This window comes from Dendropsophus ebraccatus, chromosome 7 (assembly GCF_027789765.1).
Source record: "Dendropsophus ebraccatus isolate aDenEbr1 chromosome 7, aDenEbr1.pat, whole genome shotgun sequence".
NCBI lineage: Eukaryota > Metazoa > Chordata > Amphibia > Anura > Hylidae > Dendropsophus > Dendropsophus ebraccatus.
This window is the reverse complement of record NC_091460.1, coordinates 43,156,680-43,175,850: the sequence shown is the minus strand read 5'-3', so window position 1 is coordinate 43,175,850 and position 19,171 is coordinate 43,156,680. Positions and strand designations below refer to the sequence as shown.

Sequence of the window (19,171 nt, the reverse complement as noted above, 5' to 3'; positions counted from 1 at the left end):
TAACTCACATTACACTTTGCCACATGAACCTCTTCTCTCATCCCTGTCACATTGGAGATTTTGTATGCTTGAAATGTTGTATGCTTGCATATATATATATATATATATATATATATATATATATATATATATATATCTTTTTTTTTAATGTGGGGTCCTCCAGATAGATACAAAACCAAGCAGTAACAGCCTAGTAGTACCATGTTGGGATAGAACTCTTATGGTATCCTTGTGGAGGCTGGTTTTTGGAATTGTTCTCTAATGCAAATCAAAGATACATTCTTTGAAGTGATTCCAAATGGAAATTATTTTGCTAATATTAATTTTTACAACTGCTTTTACTTGCTGCCATTACTGAGATTGTGTCAGCAGTCTATGGCTTTATATTATGTCATTATATATATATTAATATGTTAATTGTGTTAATTTGTGCTTTGGAATATGTAGGGACATAGTAGCGTAAGACCATTTACCCTAAGCTATCTCTAAACCATGCATTTATAAAATATGCAAATGCATGGACCATATACAGCAAAAGGGAACATTCCATCCAAGTAGAACAATGATATAAAAGAGGGAAAGTGCTGTATTGGTTTGTGGGATTATGGTTTATGTTATACTATATGAATCTAAAGCTATTTGACACAAAATAAAATTATAATTTTAATATTATTGTTATTCTTCTTATTACTTTTTAGCTTTCCGCACATTTCTTGGAAGGGAGGATGTGTCTCAAGATATAGAAGCTGTGCTGGCAGAGACCAGGATACAGAGGAACACTCAGTTGGTGTCTGTATCTGAGCTCTTCAAGACGCGTTCCGTAAGGTGGCAGATCATAACCACCATAGTAGTAATGTCTTCTTACCAGCTCTGTGGCTTAAATGCTGTAAGTATGTGTGGTTAAGGACTTATATTACAGTACCTATCATCCGTAGTAGTCACAGCAAAATCTTATTTTCCACTTTAGTTTCTGCAGGACCTGATCTTTCCAAAGTAGCCAAAAGATGGCCTCTAGTAGCTCCTACTGTGACCCTTTGCTGTCAGGAGTCTTTATGTTAGCAGCCAATTATTGGCTGCTGAATCAGGGTTGTTTCCATTTGAGGGTAATGGTGCATTTACACGTAACGATCATCGTGCAAATTTGCGCTATAACGATCGAATTCGAACGATAATCGTACGTGTAAACCCAGCGAACGATCAAACGACGAGCGAGAAATCGTTCATTTTGATCTTTCAACATGTTCTCAAATCGTCGTTCGCAAAAAATCGCAGATCGTTCCATGTTAACAGTCGTTTGCCGAGTTAACCAATGTGTGAGATAGGCTTAAGCGATCGCAAAACGATTTTCCGTACGACATATCGTACCGTCTAAACGCTGATCGTTATGGGAAAAAAATTATCGTTCCGTGTAAACGCAGCATAATGCAAATGTATTTTCACCACAATAGTATGGACACAAAACCTGACCCAACTGCTGGTCTAATGACCTGAACTGAAAGCATCAAAGTTCTCTATGACACTTTCGAGTCACTAAAGGGGTTTCCAGGCTTAGAATATGGTGGATATCTTCCAGAAACAGCACAACCCTTTTCTCCAGTTTGGGTTTCTCAGTTTTCTCCATCAAATAAACAAAAAATATTACTGTGTTCAACATATTTCCAAGGAGTCCGCTGGGTCCTAATAAGTTTGTGGACCACAGAAAAATAGAACAGAGCAGATAGTCTTTGTGTTTCCATGTACCTCCTATGTTCTTCCTGGAAGTTTACCAATAAATTGGCAACCGGATGTTACTGTTCCTTTTGTCTCTTAGGCTGTGTTCACCTTTTTCTGTCTGTTTTATGGATGTCTTATAGGATGGCCCTAATTCCATGCCCACATAACAGTGGTCATTTTAAATTAACGTCCGTTATTTGGACTCAAAATGACAGCTGTCCTGAAAGACAAATATCAAACTGCCAAAAAAGACAGTGTGTGAACATAGCCAAAGACTGTGTTCCTACATTATGGCAACTATGTCCACATGCTATTACCAATAGCTGTGAGATGCTGCTGATCCGTCCTGGCAACATCATGCTGCTGTAATAACACCCATTTTACGATATATTCCAACACTGGCAGCAGAAATAAAAGATGAACATCAAAGCACATGTCTAAGGACCCTACAGATTATCTGACAGATTTTTTTTAAGCCAAAGCCAGGAATGGATTTGAAAAGAAGAGAAATCTCAGTCTTTCCTTTATGACATGTTCTCTGTTTTAAGTCTATTCCTGGCTTTCGCTCCAAAAAATCTGTTAGATAATCTGTTGGTGTAATAGGACCCTAAGGCGAGGTTCCCACTATATAAAAATGATGGATTATAATGGAGCGCCATGGAGCCCGACTCTTTTTTATAACGCACTGCATCGCAGTCCTATCCCCCTCAATCTCCTGATTGGTGCTGGTCTGAGTGTTCAAAACCAAATCAAATCAAATCAAAACTTTTGACATGTCTTTATAACACTTTAAGGTCTTTAATGTTGTGTAGTGTGAAAGTCTTTAGTTAATTTTTTTTTACAAGATGACTATTTTCTTATACTGTTGTTTTTTGCTCTGATCCACTAGATTTGGTTTTATACAAACAGTATATTTAAAAAAGCTGGTATACCATCTCAGACTATTCCATACATCACCTTGTCCACAGGAGGGATTGAAATTGTGGCAGCTGTTGTATCTGTAAGTTTTTGAATTGATTTTCTATAACTTTATTCTCCTACACTATAGCACATATTAAAATAACCCTTTCTCTAGGTAAAGCCTATAATTCTGTAACTCCTAATCACCATGCACCATGACGGAATTACAGAAGTGCAGAATTATTTGGCATTTAAGTTTTGTAAAAAAAAATTTCTTTTTAATAAAAACACAAGTCCTTGCACTGTAGAGACTCAGTCTGATGAAACGACTCTGATAAACTTTCTACTTTATTTAGTTTGAGGAATTAGTGCAGTTGTTTAAAGTGAATACAAGCATACAGTATACCTGCTGTGATAACACCATGTAAAACTTCCTGCAATGACAGCAGATTAACTTGTCTCTCACATCTGCTACTGGCACATTGCTTTCAGGAGACACACTGTCAATTAAATGTTTCAATCTTCAAGTGGAAAGTATAATGTTTTGTTCTGTATATTTTCAGGTATAGATATGAAAGGGGCTCTAAAGAATTTTTAATTTTAGTACATAGGTTATATATTGAAGAATGAGCCACTAGTTGTGTTACAATGCCAGCACCAAGATGGCATGTACAGGTATTGTGCCCCTCTGGGAGCCCTGGATGTGACACAAGCTGGCAATTACTTGTCCTTAGAGTCTATTTCTTATTAGATGAATTAAATATAACCTATTATACATTACTGATGATTAGTGATGAGCGAATAGTGAAATATTCGAATATTCGATATTCGTATCAATATCTCCCTGATATTGGACCATTCGATCGAATATTCGATCCCATTAAAGTCTATGGGAACAAGTATTCGATTATTGCAAAACATCTATTCGACCACTTGGAAGTCACAAAATTCTCTGTTCCTTTCCTCCTATTAAGTCCTGAAGCCGGCGAATAATTTCTGCCACATCTAGTGCAAATAGATAAGTACATTGTCTTCTAGCACGGCTGCTATTTTTATAAAACAAGTACAGTGGGAAAGTAACAGCAAATATTGCACAGAGCTGTCAGACTCCGCATATCACATAAGTGCACAATGCACTTAGGGAGCACAATGTAGATAGGATTATTCTAGAATGGTTCAGGTTCACCCGAGAGCTGCCCGCCACGGCAGTCAGTGCCAAGCAGAGAGACTCTCTATATGATGTCCATATTCTCTAAGAGGAGAAGTGCAAAAGTTATCCTCAGGTCCACCTTTACTTTAAATTATGACTATTAAATATAACAACACAATAAGCTAGCTCCACAGAGTCATCTCTACAAAGCTGTACAAGCATGCCAGATAGTCTGCTTAAAAGTTCTCTTATAGTTCTAAAGATATAAATAAGTGTATATAAAACATGTACAAGTATGCTAATATTTCTGTTCTATTCTGTGAACCAGTGAACTGTATGATACATTATAAAGAAAATAAGCATCTTGGGACCAATCATCTGACATTATCTCTGCTTCCTAAAGCAATCTGGCATCCTATTACACTCAGTATATGCATATCAGTCACAATACCTATGTATATGTAATTGGAGCGATACGATATACGGCTGCACAGTGCACACTATGTATGAATCTACGGCCCTATCGTAAACGGACCCGTAAAAAATGAACAAGACCATTGTTTGCGGCTGGAAATGCGTCCGTGGATTGACAGGCGGTCCGTACGGAGTACTTCAAAAATAGCCGGCAATGATGCCGAATGCCGATGCCTCTAATAGTTAATATATTAAATTAATAAAACACATTTTCTTTGTAATAAAGTCCCTTTCGTTGTTCAATAATTTAATTCTAACGAATCCATCATTGTGCAATTAAATATACTGTTAAAATAAATATATATATAAATAAATGTATATTTATATATATATTTATTTTTTGACAGTATATTTAATTGCAAAATAATGGATTCGTTTAAATTAAATTATTGGACAACGGAACTGATTTCATTTCAACGAAAATGTGTTTTATTAATTAAATATTAATTAGTACAGGAAGCTCCAGTAAGCCGTTAATTCATATTGCCGGCAATAGAGCTTTCTGTACTAATCATCACTTTACTTTAATTAAAACATCAAATGTTTCTTCTAATTATGTTATCACAATAGCATTATTAGAAGAAACATTTAGAATTATATGTGCGCTCAGCTGATTGGCTGATCGGCTGAGCGCACATATAATTAGAGGGTTCGCAGCACAGTGACTTCATTGTGCTGCGGACCAGCAAAGAGGACACATCGGGGTGAGTATAGAGCTCTCCCCACCCCCTCCCCAGCACTGCACCCCTCCCAGCAAGGAAGGGAGGTCACTTAACCCCTTCCTTGCTGGGATGGGTGCAGTCTGACATCAGTCTGGCCCCCAAGGGGTTAAGGGGGATGCAATACATCCTCCCTTAACCCCTTGGGGGCCAGACTGTAAGCAGGGATCTGTAAAGATGCTGCATACTGTAAGGAGCACAACACCGCTCACAATGTGTTGTGTTGTGTTGTGCTCCTGTTTGTGTGTTTTTTGTGTGTTTCTCCCTTTTTGTTTTTCAGATATCGGTATCCTGTGGATTACATTGGATTCCGTGGACTACGTCCATGACCAGCGGTTGTTTGTTGTTGTTTTTTTAATAAAATGGTCAATGAAGGGTGTGGGGGTGTTTTTATTTGAATACATTTTTTTTTAACTTGTGTCTTGTCTTTATTTCTTTACTTTATAGACTTAGTAGTGGAAGCCGTCTAATAGACGGAATCCATTACTAAGTTGGGGCCTAGTGTTAGCCGGTATAAAATGGCTAACACTAACCCCCCATTATTACCCCAGTACCCAATGCCACCAGGGTTACTGGGAAGAGCTGGTTGCCAGTGGTCCCGGAGCGTCAAAATTGGTGCTCCTGGACCGGGCGGCAGCAGGCTGGTAAGATTTAGGCTGGGGAGGGCCTAAAACAATGGCTCTTCCCACCTTGGTGTTACCAGGCTGCTGTCGTTTGGTTTTTAACTCGGCTGGTTATAAAAATAGGGGGGACCCTATGCGTTTTTTTAAAATAAATAAATAATAAAAAAAAAAACGCATAGGGTCCCCCCTATTTTTATAACCAGCCGGGTTAAAAACCAAACGACAGCAGCCTGGTAACACCAGGGTGGGAAGAGCCATTGGTTTAGGCCCTCCCCAGCCTAAATCTTACCAGCCTGCTGCCGCCCGGTCCAGGAGCGCCAATTTTGACCCTCCGGGACCACTGGCAACCGGCTCTTCTTAATGGGGGGTTAGTGTTAGCCATTTTATACCGGCTAACACTAGGCCCCGACTTAGTAATGAATTCCGTCTATTAGACGGCTTCCACTACTAAGTCTATAAAGTAAAGAAATAAAGACAAGACACAAGTTAAAAATTTTTTTTATTCAAATAAAAACACCCCCACACCCCTCATTGACCATTTTATAAAAAAAAAAAAAAAAAAACAAGCGCTGGTCATCGACGTAGTCCACAGAATCCGACATAATCCACAGGATACCGATATCTGAAAAACATAAAGGGAGAAACACACAAAAAACACACAAACAGGAGCATAACACCCATCATTGTGAGCGGTGTTGTGCTCCTTACAGTATGCAGCATCTTTACAGATCGCTGCTTACAGTCTGGCCCCCAAGGGGTTAAGGGAGGATGTATTGCATCCCCCTTAACCCCTTGGGGGCCATACTGATGTCAGACTGCAACCATCCCAGCAAGGAAGGGGTTAAGTGACTCCCCTTCCTTACTGGTATGGGTGCAGTGCAGGGGAGGGGGTGGGGAGAGCTCTATACTCACCCCGATGTGTCCTCTTCGCTGGTCTGCAGCACAGTGAAGTCACTGTGCTGAGGACCCGCTAATTATATGTGCGCTCAGCCGATCAGCCAATCAGCTGAGCGCACATATAATTCAAAATGTTTCTTCTAATAATGCTATTGTGATAACATAATTAGAAGAAACATTTGATGTTTTAATTAAAGTAAAGTGATGATTAGTACAGAATGCTCTATTGCCGGCATATGAATTACCGGCTTACTGGAGCTTCCTGTACTAATTAATATTTAATTAATAAAACACATTTTCGTTGTAATAAAATCAGTTTCGTTGTTCAATAATTTAATTTAAACGAATCCATTATTGTGCAATTAAATATACTGTCAAAAAATAAATATATATATAAATATACATTTATTTATATATATATATTTATTTTAACAGTATATTTAATTGCAAAATGATGGATTAATTTAAATTTAATTATTGAACAACGAAAGGCACTTTATTACAACGAAAATGTGTTTTATTATTTTAATAGATTAACCATGAGATACATCGGCATTAGTGCAGAGGATCGCAAACCCCGGTAATAGCAATTCATGTAAACTGTTTCCCTGCTTTCCCAGATGCATCCAGAGGTGTTTGCATCACTTTCTTAAGATTTTATTTGTTATTTTTAGTTGAACCAGATTTCCAAGTAAATGACCGTATGTTTTCAGCCGCATGTCTATTTTTTCCCACGGCCGTAGTTTCAGCCGCACATTTCCAGACGCATAAAAAATACAGCCGCACACATACATAGTGTGAACATAGCCTTAACCAACACCAGCCACTCCGAGAACACATGAGACCTAGAGTCCATCCAGCGCAAGGCAATCACTTTCTGGGCCATAAATAATATTTCCCTGAGAAAAATCATTTTGTGGTGGGTCCACAATTCGTCATTCAGTATTCCCAACAGGCAACATTTAGGGGAGCAATCCAAAGGACGCTGCATAATCTTTTCTAGTAGGTCCAAAACCTCCCCCAGAAGGAGCTTACCACTGGGCATCTTACACAATCTAACCGGAGTTAGGTAACTCTGACGAAAGATTAATAACTGAGACAATTTGTTATTAATAGCCAGAGATGCCGACATATGCGAGGAGATAGCCTCCTTCCATTCATAATTGGTTAAGTGTGGGATTAACTCCTTCCATTTTGCTGCTACCGGGAGGCACGCCCCTTGGAATTTGGCACATATGAGACGTGTATACAGTGTAGAGATAATACCCCGCGGACCCTGCGATTTAAAGATGCCTATTAAAGGGTATCTAGATATTTGTTTATTAGGGATATCAAACTGCACCGTGACCACATGATGCAACTGTAGAAATTTATAAAAATGACTGGCATGGGTCGCGAAAGGCTTCCTGTAGTTGCTGAAATTATTTATACCCTGTATCAGAATAAATATCACTTAAGAGATTAACACCATGCTGAATCCAGAACGTAGGGTACAAGGATTCAGTCAAATTCAACAGGGAGGGATCATACCATAAAGGTCTATCTAACATCTGGTCAGTGAACTGTGAGAAACGCTTGGCAGCATTTCACATTTGTACAGCAAGTTTATGCAAAGGTAACCACTTAGGATCAGCCTTTTCCTCCAAGACAGACCATAGCTGATGCACACCCAGGTAGTGAGCAAGATGATGTTCCTTGTTGGACAACAATCCCGCCTTGGTCCATTCTATTAGCTGTCAGAGCTGACCCGCCAGGTAATAGACATAGAAGTCAGGCAGTGACATCCTCCCATGAGACTTGAACCTCTGTAGCATTGTAAGCTTCAGCTTTGATCTATTTTGTCCCCAGACAAAAGGAGGTAGTATAGCATTAATTTGCTTAAAGAACCCCTGGGGGACCGGTGAAGAAGAGTGTTCTAACAGGTACAAGCATTTTGGTAGTATGACCACCTTGACCAGGTTAATACAGCCAGGAACCACTAGCGAGAGAATTGCCTTAACTCTAAATTTATCCCTTACATAAGCCAATAAAGGAAAAATATTGGACCCACAATCCTCCCTGAAGTAACAGTTAATGATTAAACCCAGGTAGTTAACCCCTTAACGACGCATGACGGGTATACCGTCATGCGACCATTAAGGGTGATCAGAGAGGGTTCCCCGCGTGAGCCCCCTCTGCAGCCCGCGGTCCCTGGTTGCAATGTGCAGACAGGGACCGCAGGCCTTAGCTGCCGCGGCCAATCGCAGCGGCCAGCTAATTAACTTTTCAAATGCAGCTGTCAAAGTTGACAGCTGCATTTGAATAGTGGTGGTGTGGCCCCTGTCCCTGGTGTCTAGTGGTCCCCCCCCCGCGATGCTATCGCGGAGGGGAGATCCCTTGTACTGAGCCGTCCGGGGCTCGGCAATCCTGGCTCGGCAATCCATGTTGATGGTCTGCAGCAGACCATTATAATAGAGCACCGATCTGATGGATCATTGCTCTATTATATACACAGCATTGATCTCAATGGGAGATCAGTGCTGTGTATATAGAAGTCCCCCAGGCTTCTAAGTACTATTAGTGAAAAAAATAAAGTGTTTTTATTGATTAAAAAAAACCCTCCCCTAATAAAACTTTGAATCACCCCCTTTTCCCATTTTATAAAAAAAAATAAAAAAAATAAACATATTTGGTATAGCTGCGTGCGTAATCGCCCGAACTATTAAATTATTACATTCCTGATTTCACACAGTAAACGGCGTAAGTGCAAAAACCTGCCAAAGGGCAAAATTGCGCATTTTTGTTTACATTAAATCCAGAAAAAATGTAATAAAAAGTAAACAAAAAGTCGCATACCCGCAAACAAGGTACCAGAAGAAAGAACAGATTGCGGCGCAAAAAATGACACCTCACACAGCCCCATAGACCAAACAATAAAAGCGTTATAAGAATGGGAATAGAGCGATTTTAAACACATTTAGTTTTTTTTAAAGCTTTAAATTTTTTAAAAGCCATCAAATAATATAAAAGTTATACAAGTTACATATCGTAATCGTACTGACTTGACGAACATAGATAACATGTCAGTTTTACCATAGGGCGAATGGCGTAAATATGAAACCCCTCGAAATAAAAGGAATTGCACCTTTTTATTTAAAATTTCACTGCACATAAATTTTTTTCATTTTTTTGAGCATTGTTTATAGAAAAATTAAGTCTGTATTTGCACAGTATAATTGGTGTCGTAAAAAATTAGGGCTCATGTGGGTCTGTAGGGGGAAATATGCAAGCGCAGTGGCCTTTTAAACCCTGAGGCCAGACGCCACCTCCCCCCATTGTCCCGTTTAAAAGGCATAAAAAATGACTTCCCCCAACTTATCCGCAGGCTGGAATGTGTGCCATACTGTTCTATAAGATATAGCCTTAGGGAGAGTGTCCAAAGGAACGGACATAAACAAGATTAAATAATCAGTGTACAGACCTACCTTATCCTTCCTGCTATGCTATTAATAATGTCGTAATATACCCGGCTTTGCCGACTACGCAGGACCAGTGGCTCAATTGAGTTATTTTGTTCAATCTGGATTTGTTTAGCCTATTGTTAGGCCCTGTATTTAGCCATTTTATTTGCTGTTGGTAGGAAACGTGAGCAAAAAGAGGTGGCAAAATTGGTGGAGTAACCCATTATTACAGGAGTAAACATCAGAGAGTTTGTTTGCTTTCTGTAACAATGGAGACACCTAAATATTTATAGCCATATTCTTCAGTGATTCTCGGGGCATAGGTGCCAGCTGTCTCCCAGCTTCTATATTAGTTCTTAGGGCAATGCACCTAGGACTTCACTGCATTGAGCGCTTTCATTAGCAGCCGGCAGTGTTGTCATTTGGCTGGTCTCCCTGAGTTCAGCAATCTGTTTCTCTTTAGGCTCATATAGTGACATTGAAGCCTGATGTGAATGAAAAATCAAAGGAGAAACAATGTTCTGTCCAGCTTAATTGATTAGGGAATGGATTAGTAATAGGAAAGACTGCTTACCATAAAACTGCTGTATAATGAGAAGAGGCGTTGATGTAATTTATTACCTTGTTTACGAAAACGACAGAGTTACCAAATTTTGTTTCAGCCTTAAACATCACTTTATGGCTATTAAGCTTCCCTATTAGAGCGATACCGTCAGGAAACTGACATCTATCAAATTATAACAGCGGAAAAAAGTTGGAAAGTTGAAATGTCGAAGGCTAAATTAGCCTCGGAATAAAGCTCTCCTAGTACGTCATCAGACTGACAGGGGTAATAGAATAGATAATGTATGGATTAGAAAAGGTGAGCAAATCCACAGGGGATTACTGTGCAAATCATCTTGTTCTAATTTAAAGGTGGCTGAGACCTTGTAGATCCTTTGTGTTAGTTACAGGCGTCTGTTTTCTTTCACAAGTTGGTAGACAAAGGTTTAAAATAGTTGGGTTTATCTTCCAAAACTAAATACACCCATACACAAGATAGTTGTCAGACGAACATTTAATCAGCTAAAAGTTCCCATTCCCTCCATACCACTGAATGTTTGGCTTGGCTGAGTGCTCGTGTGTTTTCAATATAGACAGTAGGGATAGGCCGCTGTCAGACACCTCTGGTGTTGGCCTATCTCTCTGAGAACAATTGATATGCAATATTTCCCCAATTTCATCTATGGGGAGAGTAGACACAGGTCCAGAACCTCTGCCCCTCCATTAGATGTGCCATTGGCAGGGTATGCAAAGAACTGACATAATCCTAAATGGGTCCATTGCCCTAATGAGAGGTACACCAAGTATATCCTACCTTTATTTTTTGGGTGAACAATTCTGTGTTGATAAATTTAATTATATATATTGGTGTAAAGAATATTTACTGTTCTGATTTATTTAGTTCTAGCAACATCCTACCACCACTAGAAGTCAACTAAATGTGACACTATACAACTAACACTGAACTCTTCAAAATGGAAAAACTCTGCATGTAGCGTCCCTAGTGGTGACTGCAGGTAGCCATTAAGACAGTTTTATGACAGGCAAGGGGAGGAGTTCAGTGCCATGCTCCTCCCTCTATAGAAGCCATTAGTCACTTTATCATCTTACTCTGTATTGCAGTATCTAGCAAAGTTTGTTAGTCATAAAGGTGAATTATGAGAACTCATGAACAAGAGGAAATAGTCCTGAAGGAAAACCAATGCACTTCTAGGCAGTATATAAGGTTTACTTTAGTTGTAGGTGGTTGGAAATATTGGGCCTATATTTTTGGCCAACCTTTACCAATTTCAAGAAGTTCCTTCCTAAACTAAGGGTCCTTTTAGGCAAAGCGATTTTTAATCATTAAATATTAAAGGGGTTGGCCACTTTTTAGTAAAATAGGTCAGTGCAAAGTATTAGTACATGTGCTCACTGTATATACTGACAGCAGCTCCTGTGTACCTCATAGAGCTAAAATCAGACTCCCCTTCACCAGGCTGGGGTGCCTTGCTCTGTTTTGTTTCAGTCCACAAAATGGCTGACATGGAGGAGCATGTTACCATGCCCTGTCCACTGTGTTCTCCATAGACATATACAGGCTCAGTGGTGGACACTGGGGGGCGGGGCATGGTCACATGCTCCTCCATGTCAGCAATCTTATGGACCAAAACACCACAGAGTAGGGCAGCCCAGCCTGGAGAAGGGGAGTCTGATATTAGCTCTATGAGGTACAGTGAGTACACTTACTAATACTGTACACTGAGCAATTTTACTATAAAGTGGCCAACCCCTTTAACAATCACAAAATTATCAAAAATTATTGTTTATCGTTAACCGGAAATCGTTCACCATGTTTCACAGAAAGATAGTCGTTAGTTACAATCATTACTATGATTGTTTCTTTCATTTGATCCCAGCAAAAGAATGAACAATGTGGATTTACACTGAATGAATGATTAACCCCTTCACATCAGTGATACGGCTATATATGTTCCTGCTGCGCATGCCCCGGGCAGCAGGAACATATATAAATGTTCCTGACTGTGAAGAGGTTTTAATGTGCTCAGGGCTGTTTCAATGCGATCGGCCCTGCAAACATTATAGTCCCCAGACCCCGGCGTAATGACAGGCAGCCTCGGACCCTCAGCTGCCTTTCAGTAACTCCCTTAAGTGCCACAATGCACAGTGATTGTGGCGTTTAAGGTAGTCAGTGACAGGAGAAGCACCTGTCACTGACTGATCGGGACAATGACTGATCGGGTCGTCACATGTGCCGACAGGCGGGTGTAAGCCACTTACCATCATCCTGTTGGATCATCCATGTGTTCGTAAAGTCTGCTCTCAGGCAGACTCTATGCACAGATCACTGATAATACTGATGAATGCTATGCTATAGCATAGCATTCATCAGTATATGCAATCAGAAAGATTTATATTACCCCCTTTTCCATTATACAAATAAAAAAGTGTGCAGAATTGTCCGATCTATTAAACTATAACAATATTGTTCCCGCATGGTATAGAGCGTAAATGAAAAGCAAAAAATCCCCACCAGGATTGCAAATTTTTTCCTTTAAATTATATTAGAAAAAAAAAAAAAAACAATCAAAATTTCTTTTACAACAATATGATATCAATAAAAACTACAGATGGCACAATAAATAACGCATCAATGACCTAGGTCTCAAAGGGGTTAACACTGATTTGAGGGTCAGATCTAAATCAACAATCAACGACACACAAACGAGTTTGTTGCCTGCAATTACATGAAACGATCATCGTTTACATTCGAGCGATAAAGTGATTTTCCGCACGATAATGTAATAGGGCCCTAAAGCAGCCATGAATTTATTATGACCTATTCTTTAGTCTATGCTCTTCATAGAACATTTACTACCATTAGAGCTTACAGAAAAAAGTTTTAAAATTTCGGAGTTTATTTCATTTAATCTAATTTATTTTGTTCCATTTTGTTTGCCGAAAAAACTTTATGCTCATAGAATATGCATTACATGTGTATCTGTATTCCCAGTCTGCATTTACTAGCTATGAAAAAAAAAACACATTATGAGAGCAGTAAACAGAAGACAAATTGTTCTTCCATTTTTGTAAATTTATATTGTTATACAAAGTAGTCACTGAAAAAGTAACATTGAAATGTAAGATTTGCAGAAGAAACATTTGTTTATTAGAGTTGAGTGAACTAAACCTGTTTTCAGCCCACACTCTGCACAAAGTTTGGTTCAGCGTTAACTGGAACTTCTAGGGGATCATTTCTGCCAATTCTATTTAAAGAGTATCTGTCATTAGAAAAAACTCTTAACAAATGACAAAAACATGTAAAAAAATTTGATCGGTCAGGGTCGGAGTGTTCAGACAGCGACCAAACAGAACAATATGGGAGAAGTCCGAGTTCTGCGTATTCTCTGTGTTATATGGCCGCATAATGTAAGTCTATGGGGCTGTCTACATGAGACAGGAGAGGAGTAGAGTTAATCGGGAGAGGAGTAGAGTTAATCGAACCTTGGGCTTTTTCAGGTTCGAACTCAAACTTTCTCGAACCTGCACAGCATTTGATTCTCAATGGTCCGTGGGGAAGGAGGAGACAGTCGGAGTACCGCCTCAAATTCCGGGATACAGCCTAGGATGTACTTGGGCTGTCTCCTCCTTCCCCCACGGACCGGGAAGGCATCGGCAATCAAATGCTGCAGGTTCAAGAACGTTCAAGTTCGATCGAACCTGCAAAATCCCGAGGTTCAATCATCTCTAGAGAGGAGCACACAGCAGCATGGTCATCTCCTTGTTGGTTCTCCTGGTCCCAGTCTGAACACTTCTTCAAGACCATTGCTGGCCGAAACATTGTATGACACTTGTCTGAATACACTCAGATTTCTTTCTTCTTGGATGCTGTTGGGCTCTGGACTTTCTTGATGTTTTGGCTAGCTTCCTTGGGATTGCGAACTTTTGACGTGCATTCACCAGATCTACTGACAACCTATTGATCCTGCTGGAACCCCTACTTTACCTGGTATGTCAATTTTTTTTCTAATGACAGGTATGCCTTAAAGGGATACTCCGGTGAAAATCTTTTCCCCAGTAATTGAAACACATTACAAAGTTATATAACTTTGTAATATGCTTCAATCACCTATCTCCTCCCTTACCTATTTTTTCCTCTCAACCTCCCACCAGGAAGTGAAGTAAACTCATTCTTACCTAAGGACTATTGACCCCAGGCTTTTCTGTGGCAGCCATTTTGTGACAATGACATAATCAAGACGGAGGCGGGTCTAAGCCCTATTAGGCCAGCCTCCCTTTGACAGATGACTAAGGTTGCTCAGCTCTGATTGGCTGAGCAAGCTGTAAGCCTTCTAACAGTTCTACAGAGTCAGTTAGACATCACAGGAGACAAAGTGCATCATGGGAAAGCCCAAACCAGGAAGTGAAGAAAAAATGAAGACACCAACTGGAGCTTCAGTTCAGTTTTCTTTTTAAAAAAAGTCAGAGTTGTCTTTTAAATAGTGTAGTCCATATCTTGCAAACAGTTCTTCCAGCCAATCAGCAGGCAGTGTAGATGTAATGTCACTTTTGCACAACTTATAGAATGCCAGTCTTGTTAGTACTCCTCAAAATGGGATTTCTTTGATGGCTTGTAACAAGCCATTCCTTCTGTAAGTTTCCGGGCAAATCCTGTTGCTTTTGCCAAAAAGGGATCATTTTTAAACATGTCGCAACTCTGTTTAAAAAAACAGTGGTCTGGCTGATATATATATATATATATATATATATATATATATAGTTTACATATTTGTGTATATCATACTATATAGATAATAAATAACTTGACAACTTCATAAATACAAATATAACTATATTAGTTGAGGTGAGAATACCCCTTTAAAAAACATTGTTTTCTTTTAATTGCCTCTGTGCTTGCTGTGACTTGCTTGTTATGGCATCCTCTGCTGTTCAAAATCCCTTCTTGTGACTGTATCCATGCTTTCCAGGACTCTCTAGGGCGGCATCCAACTGCTCCAGCCCAAGGAAGTCAAATGCTGAGTGTTTGGGTTTGGAGAACTTTGCTGAACCTGAACAGTTTGGCAAATCCACTCAACACTATTGGCCACAAATATTGACTTGTACCACTCTCAGCGGAGGCTACTTCAACACATCCTCTCACTAGAGAGGCTAGCTCTCAATTCCAACTGACTGAATTTTCTTTCTCTAAATAGAGAAGCCGGACCAGACCAAGGTCCCCTTCTTCCCTTATTGTGTTTATGCGTGTATTAATCCTTCACTGCTCACAGTGGTACAGTACAATTTCAACATACAAAATTGTGTAAAGTTTTACTATTAAATAGGGCAAGTCATTGAAGAACATTGCAGATATCAAAGAGTACATACAACTAGGCACATGTCAGTTGACACCTAAAACTGTATATTTTTTTTCTTTTTTCTTTTCGTTTTTTTCTTATTCCAACATGTTAAAAAATAAGATTTTTTTTAGGCTGGTCTATTAGAACCCATTAGATAATTGTATAAACAACATTTTTATCACTTCGTATAATACATTTCATTAATATTTACTATAACTGGTCCTTTACTACAAGCATATTTTGTAAGTGAAGCATGGCTAGATTTTGTTATTTGGATATAATAGCAGTCTGTAGACTAAAACTCTATGAAGGACACAGTCGTAATTATATTGTGCATCTGGTATATATCATCGACTTATATTGAACCATTTTCATTCTACTTTTTTCATTCTACGAAATACATGTCCTCTTCTGCAGTTTCCTAGTACACCATCAGTTATTTCAGTCACACCTCAATGATTTGGGACAAACAGAATTCTAGTGTTATTGTTTTCTCTTTTCTTCATTTGATCGAGTTGTATATATTTCATGAGAAAGACACTCATCCTAACTGTATTAAAGACATTGGATCAGGATGAATTTTTTTGTTTGGATTAATAATTATTAGTATTGAGCTAGCACTAAAATTCTGAAGTGCTCGGCTCGAGTAACAAACCCCATTGAAATCAATGGGAGTCTCAATCATTTTACCAGGTGCCCGCTGGCAGGCGAGGGTGTCTGGTTCACCTTCAAGGGATGCTCAAAGTAAAAAAATTAGAATGAAAAATATAATACGTTACTGCAAGACACAATAGAACGTTGGTGGTATGCTGACAATTGACAGAACACCACCAGAGTCCTAATGTATTGTATCTTACAGGTAAGTATTGCATCTTTTCCTTCTATATATGCACTATGCTTGTGCAACACTATTAGTTATGTATTATTACTCTAGGCCTAACAGACCTAGGGAAAGGTAGATGGTAAAACAGTAACATTTTGGGTTCATCTTGGAGCCCATAACCATCATAATGAATGTGTCAGTTAGGTCCTCCCATTGGTCAGCAGAATATTAAAGTTTGTTTTATCAACAGTTATACTGTGTAATGGTGCGTACTATGATTTTAACATGTGCATCTGTTCTGTATCTCCAGGGAATGACAGTTGAAAAACTTGGAAGAAGAGTTCTTCTTATTGGTGGTTTTGGATTGATGACACTATTTTTTGGTATACTGACTATATCACTGACTTTCCAGGTAAGTATTTTCTGTGTATTAGTAGAGCACTATTCACAGATTTTAAAATAATGTTTCTGATTTTCTTGACCTTTACATTTGTAATGCAAATTGTCTTGGAAACAGAGATAAAAAAAGAATTTACACAGAAGTGTGGAAAAAGAAATATGCGAACCTACACTCTTCATGTTTGCATATAACCGGTGTGCTATAATTTTCCAGCTAAGCTTTAGGCTAGATTCACACGTAAGGGATCTACAGCGAATTCGTAGCCAAATCCGCAGCAAATCCCTTACTGTCATTTTAAATAGGGTTACGTACTCACAGCAGAATCCACTGCGAGTATGTAAACAGCATCCCCCTAAACCCACAGCAGCCGGTGGCATACATTACCTGGTCCACACTCCAGCCTCCTCCTGTGGCTCCCAGCATCCTGACGTCCCGCTCAGCCAATCAGTGCGCTGCCCCACTGCAACCACCGATTGGCTGAGTGGGACGTCCGGATGCTGGGAGCCACAGGAGGAGGCTGGAGTGTGGACCAGGTAATGTATGTCCCGGGCCGCTGTGGGTTAAGGGTGATGCTGTTTACATACTTGCAGCAGAATGAAAATTCTGCTGCAAGTATGTTGCCCTATTCAGACAGTAAGGGATTTGCAGTGGATCTCGCTGTGAACTTGCAGTGTGAAATCTGATGCAGATCTGTTACGTGTGCCTTTAGCCTTAGGCGGGGTTCACATAGTGTATGACAGCGGCCGTTTTGTGACATGGCCGCTGTCTGTGAAGTTCACCCCGGCCGGTGCGGCAGTACTGGCTGGAGGAACTGTACTTCTTTTGAATTGGAATGTGGTTGTATTCCGGTGTGGCGGCATTCCAAATCACCATAGCAGACACTGTAAAGTGCAATCGGAGCCGCACTTTACAATGTTTGTTCTGCCAGTCTTATGCGGCCTCATGGAATTCCGGACGAAGTGTATACAGTGTGTATACACTCCGGCCTGGATTCCATAGGACGCAGTGTTATTTTATTTTTCAATAAATAGCAGCCAGAGCTGCAAACGCCTGTTATTTATTACAAATTTAAGTTGTGTGAATGGACAGATTTGTCAATTCTTGTGAAAGGACAGATTTGTCGATTCTTTATGCGGATTCTGCACTAACACTCTGAAAATGCAACACATTGCAAGTAAATATTTTGTTTTTTGTTAAACATTAATGGATTGTGGAAAATCCCTGGCAAAGATATTATAGCAGACATTTTTCATTGTTTTAAATCTAGATTTTCCCAGATTGAAGGCACTCTCCCCCTAAAGTACTATTTCTTTTCTGGTCCCAATACATATGCTTTTTTGTCCACATGCCTATGGCAGCAATTTGTCCGGGGGGGAAAAAGTCTATATGGCTTGGGGTGGTGTAAAAATAATAAAGCTATATTTGCAAATCTATGTGCCATTGCTATTCTGTATGTATGTAGGTCGGCTCTGAAGGGATAAGTATTGCAGGGTATTCTGAGGATAGTAAAGTCTCTTCTAAATTGTGACCATCACATGTCTCTCTGCTTTTCCCCCTCAAGTGTTTCCTCAAGTCAGTGTTTCACTCCAACCAGGGGTATATGCCTAGCCAAAAATCTCTTCAAAAGGAAAGACTACCTGTCTGTAGACAGCTGTTCCTATTTGGTGTGATTTATTGACTCCACAGGAACTGCCCGGGCCAATCAGTGATCAAAAAATTTGCATTATCGAAAACAATATTTAGTATTTTGTAAAATAATAAAAATTTGAAATTCTAAGCCAGAATTCTGCAATCGTGAGGGCCAAATTAGCACAATTTCACTATATATCTGCTATAGACTATTGCATTATCATTTGTATTTTTACCTTCTAAATATTACTTGACTCATTAATAGGACCGTGCACCGTGGGTACCGTACATCAGCATCGCCTGCATTCTGGGCGTAATTGCATCATTCTGCATTGGACCAGGTAAGCATTTCTGCTGATAGCAACATATTATTTATCATGCTAAGTATGACAGTTTACTAAGGGTGGCACGTGCCTCCTTTGACAGCATTTAATTAAAGCTACAAAAAAAAAAAAAAAAAAAGCTTTTCTAATGTCAATTTGTTGCCAAGAATTCAGAACATA

General features: G+C 39.4%; 1 protein-coding gene across 2 annotated transcripts in view; it reads left to right on the top strand.

The window, feature by feature from the left end:
• The window catches only part of LOC138797362 (solute carrier family 2, facilitated glucose transporter member 9-like), a 111,240-nt gene that overhangs the window by 33,118 nt on the left and 58,951 nt on the right, over positions 1–19,171 (top strand). For both annotated transcript variants that reach the window (XM_069977407.1, XM_069977408.1), the window contains 4 exons: positions 699–886; positions 2,603–2,713; positions 16,950–17,051; positions 18,934–19,009. In XM_069977407.1, coding sequence (XP_069833508.1) covers positions 699–886; positions 2,603–2,713; positions 16,950–17,051; positions 18,934–19,009 — 477 coding nt within the window. The remainder of the gene's footprint in view (positions 1–698; positions 887–2,602; positions 2,714–16,949; positions 17,052–18,933; positions 19,010–19,171) is intronic.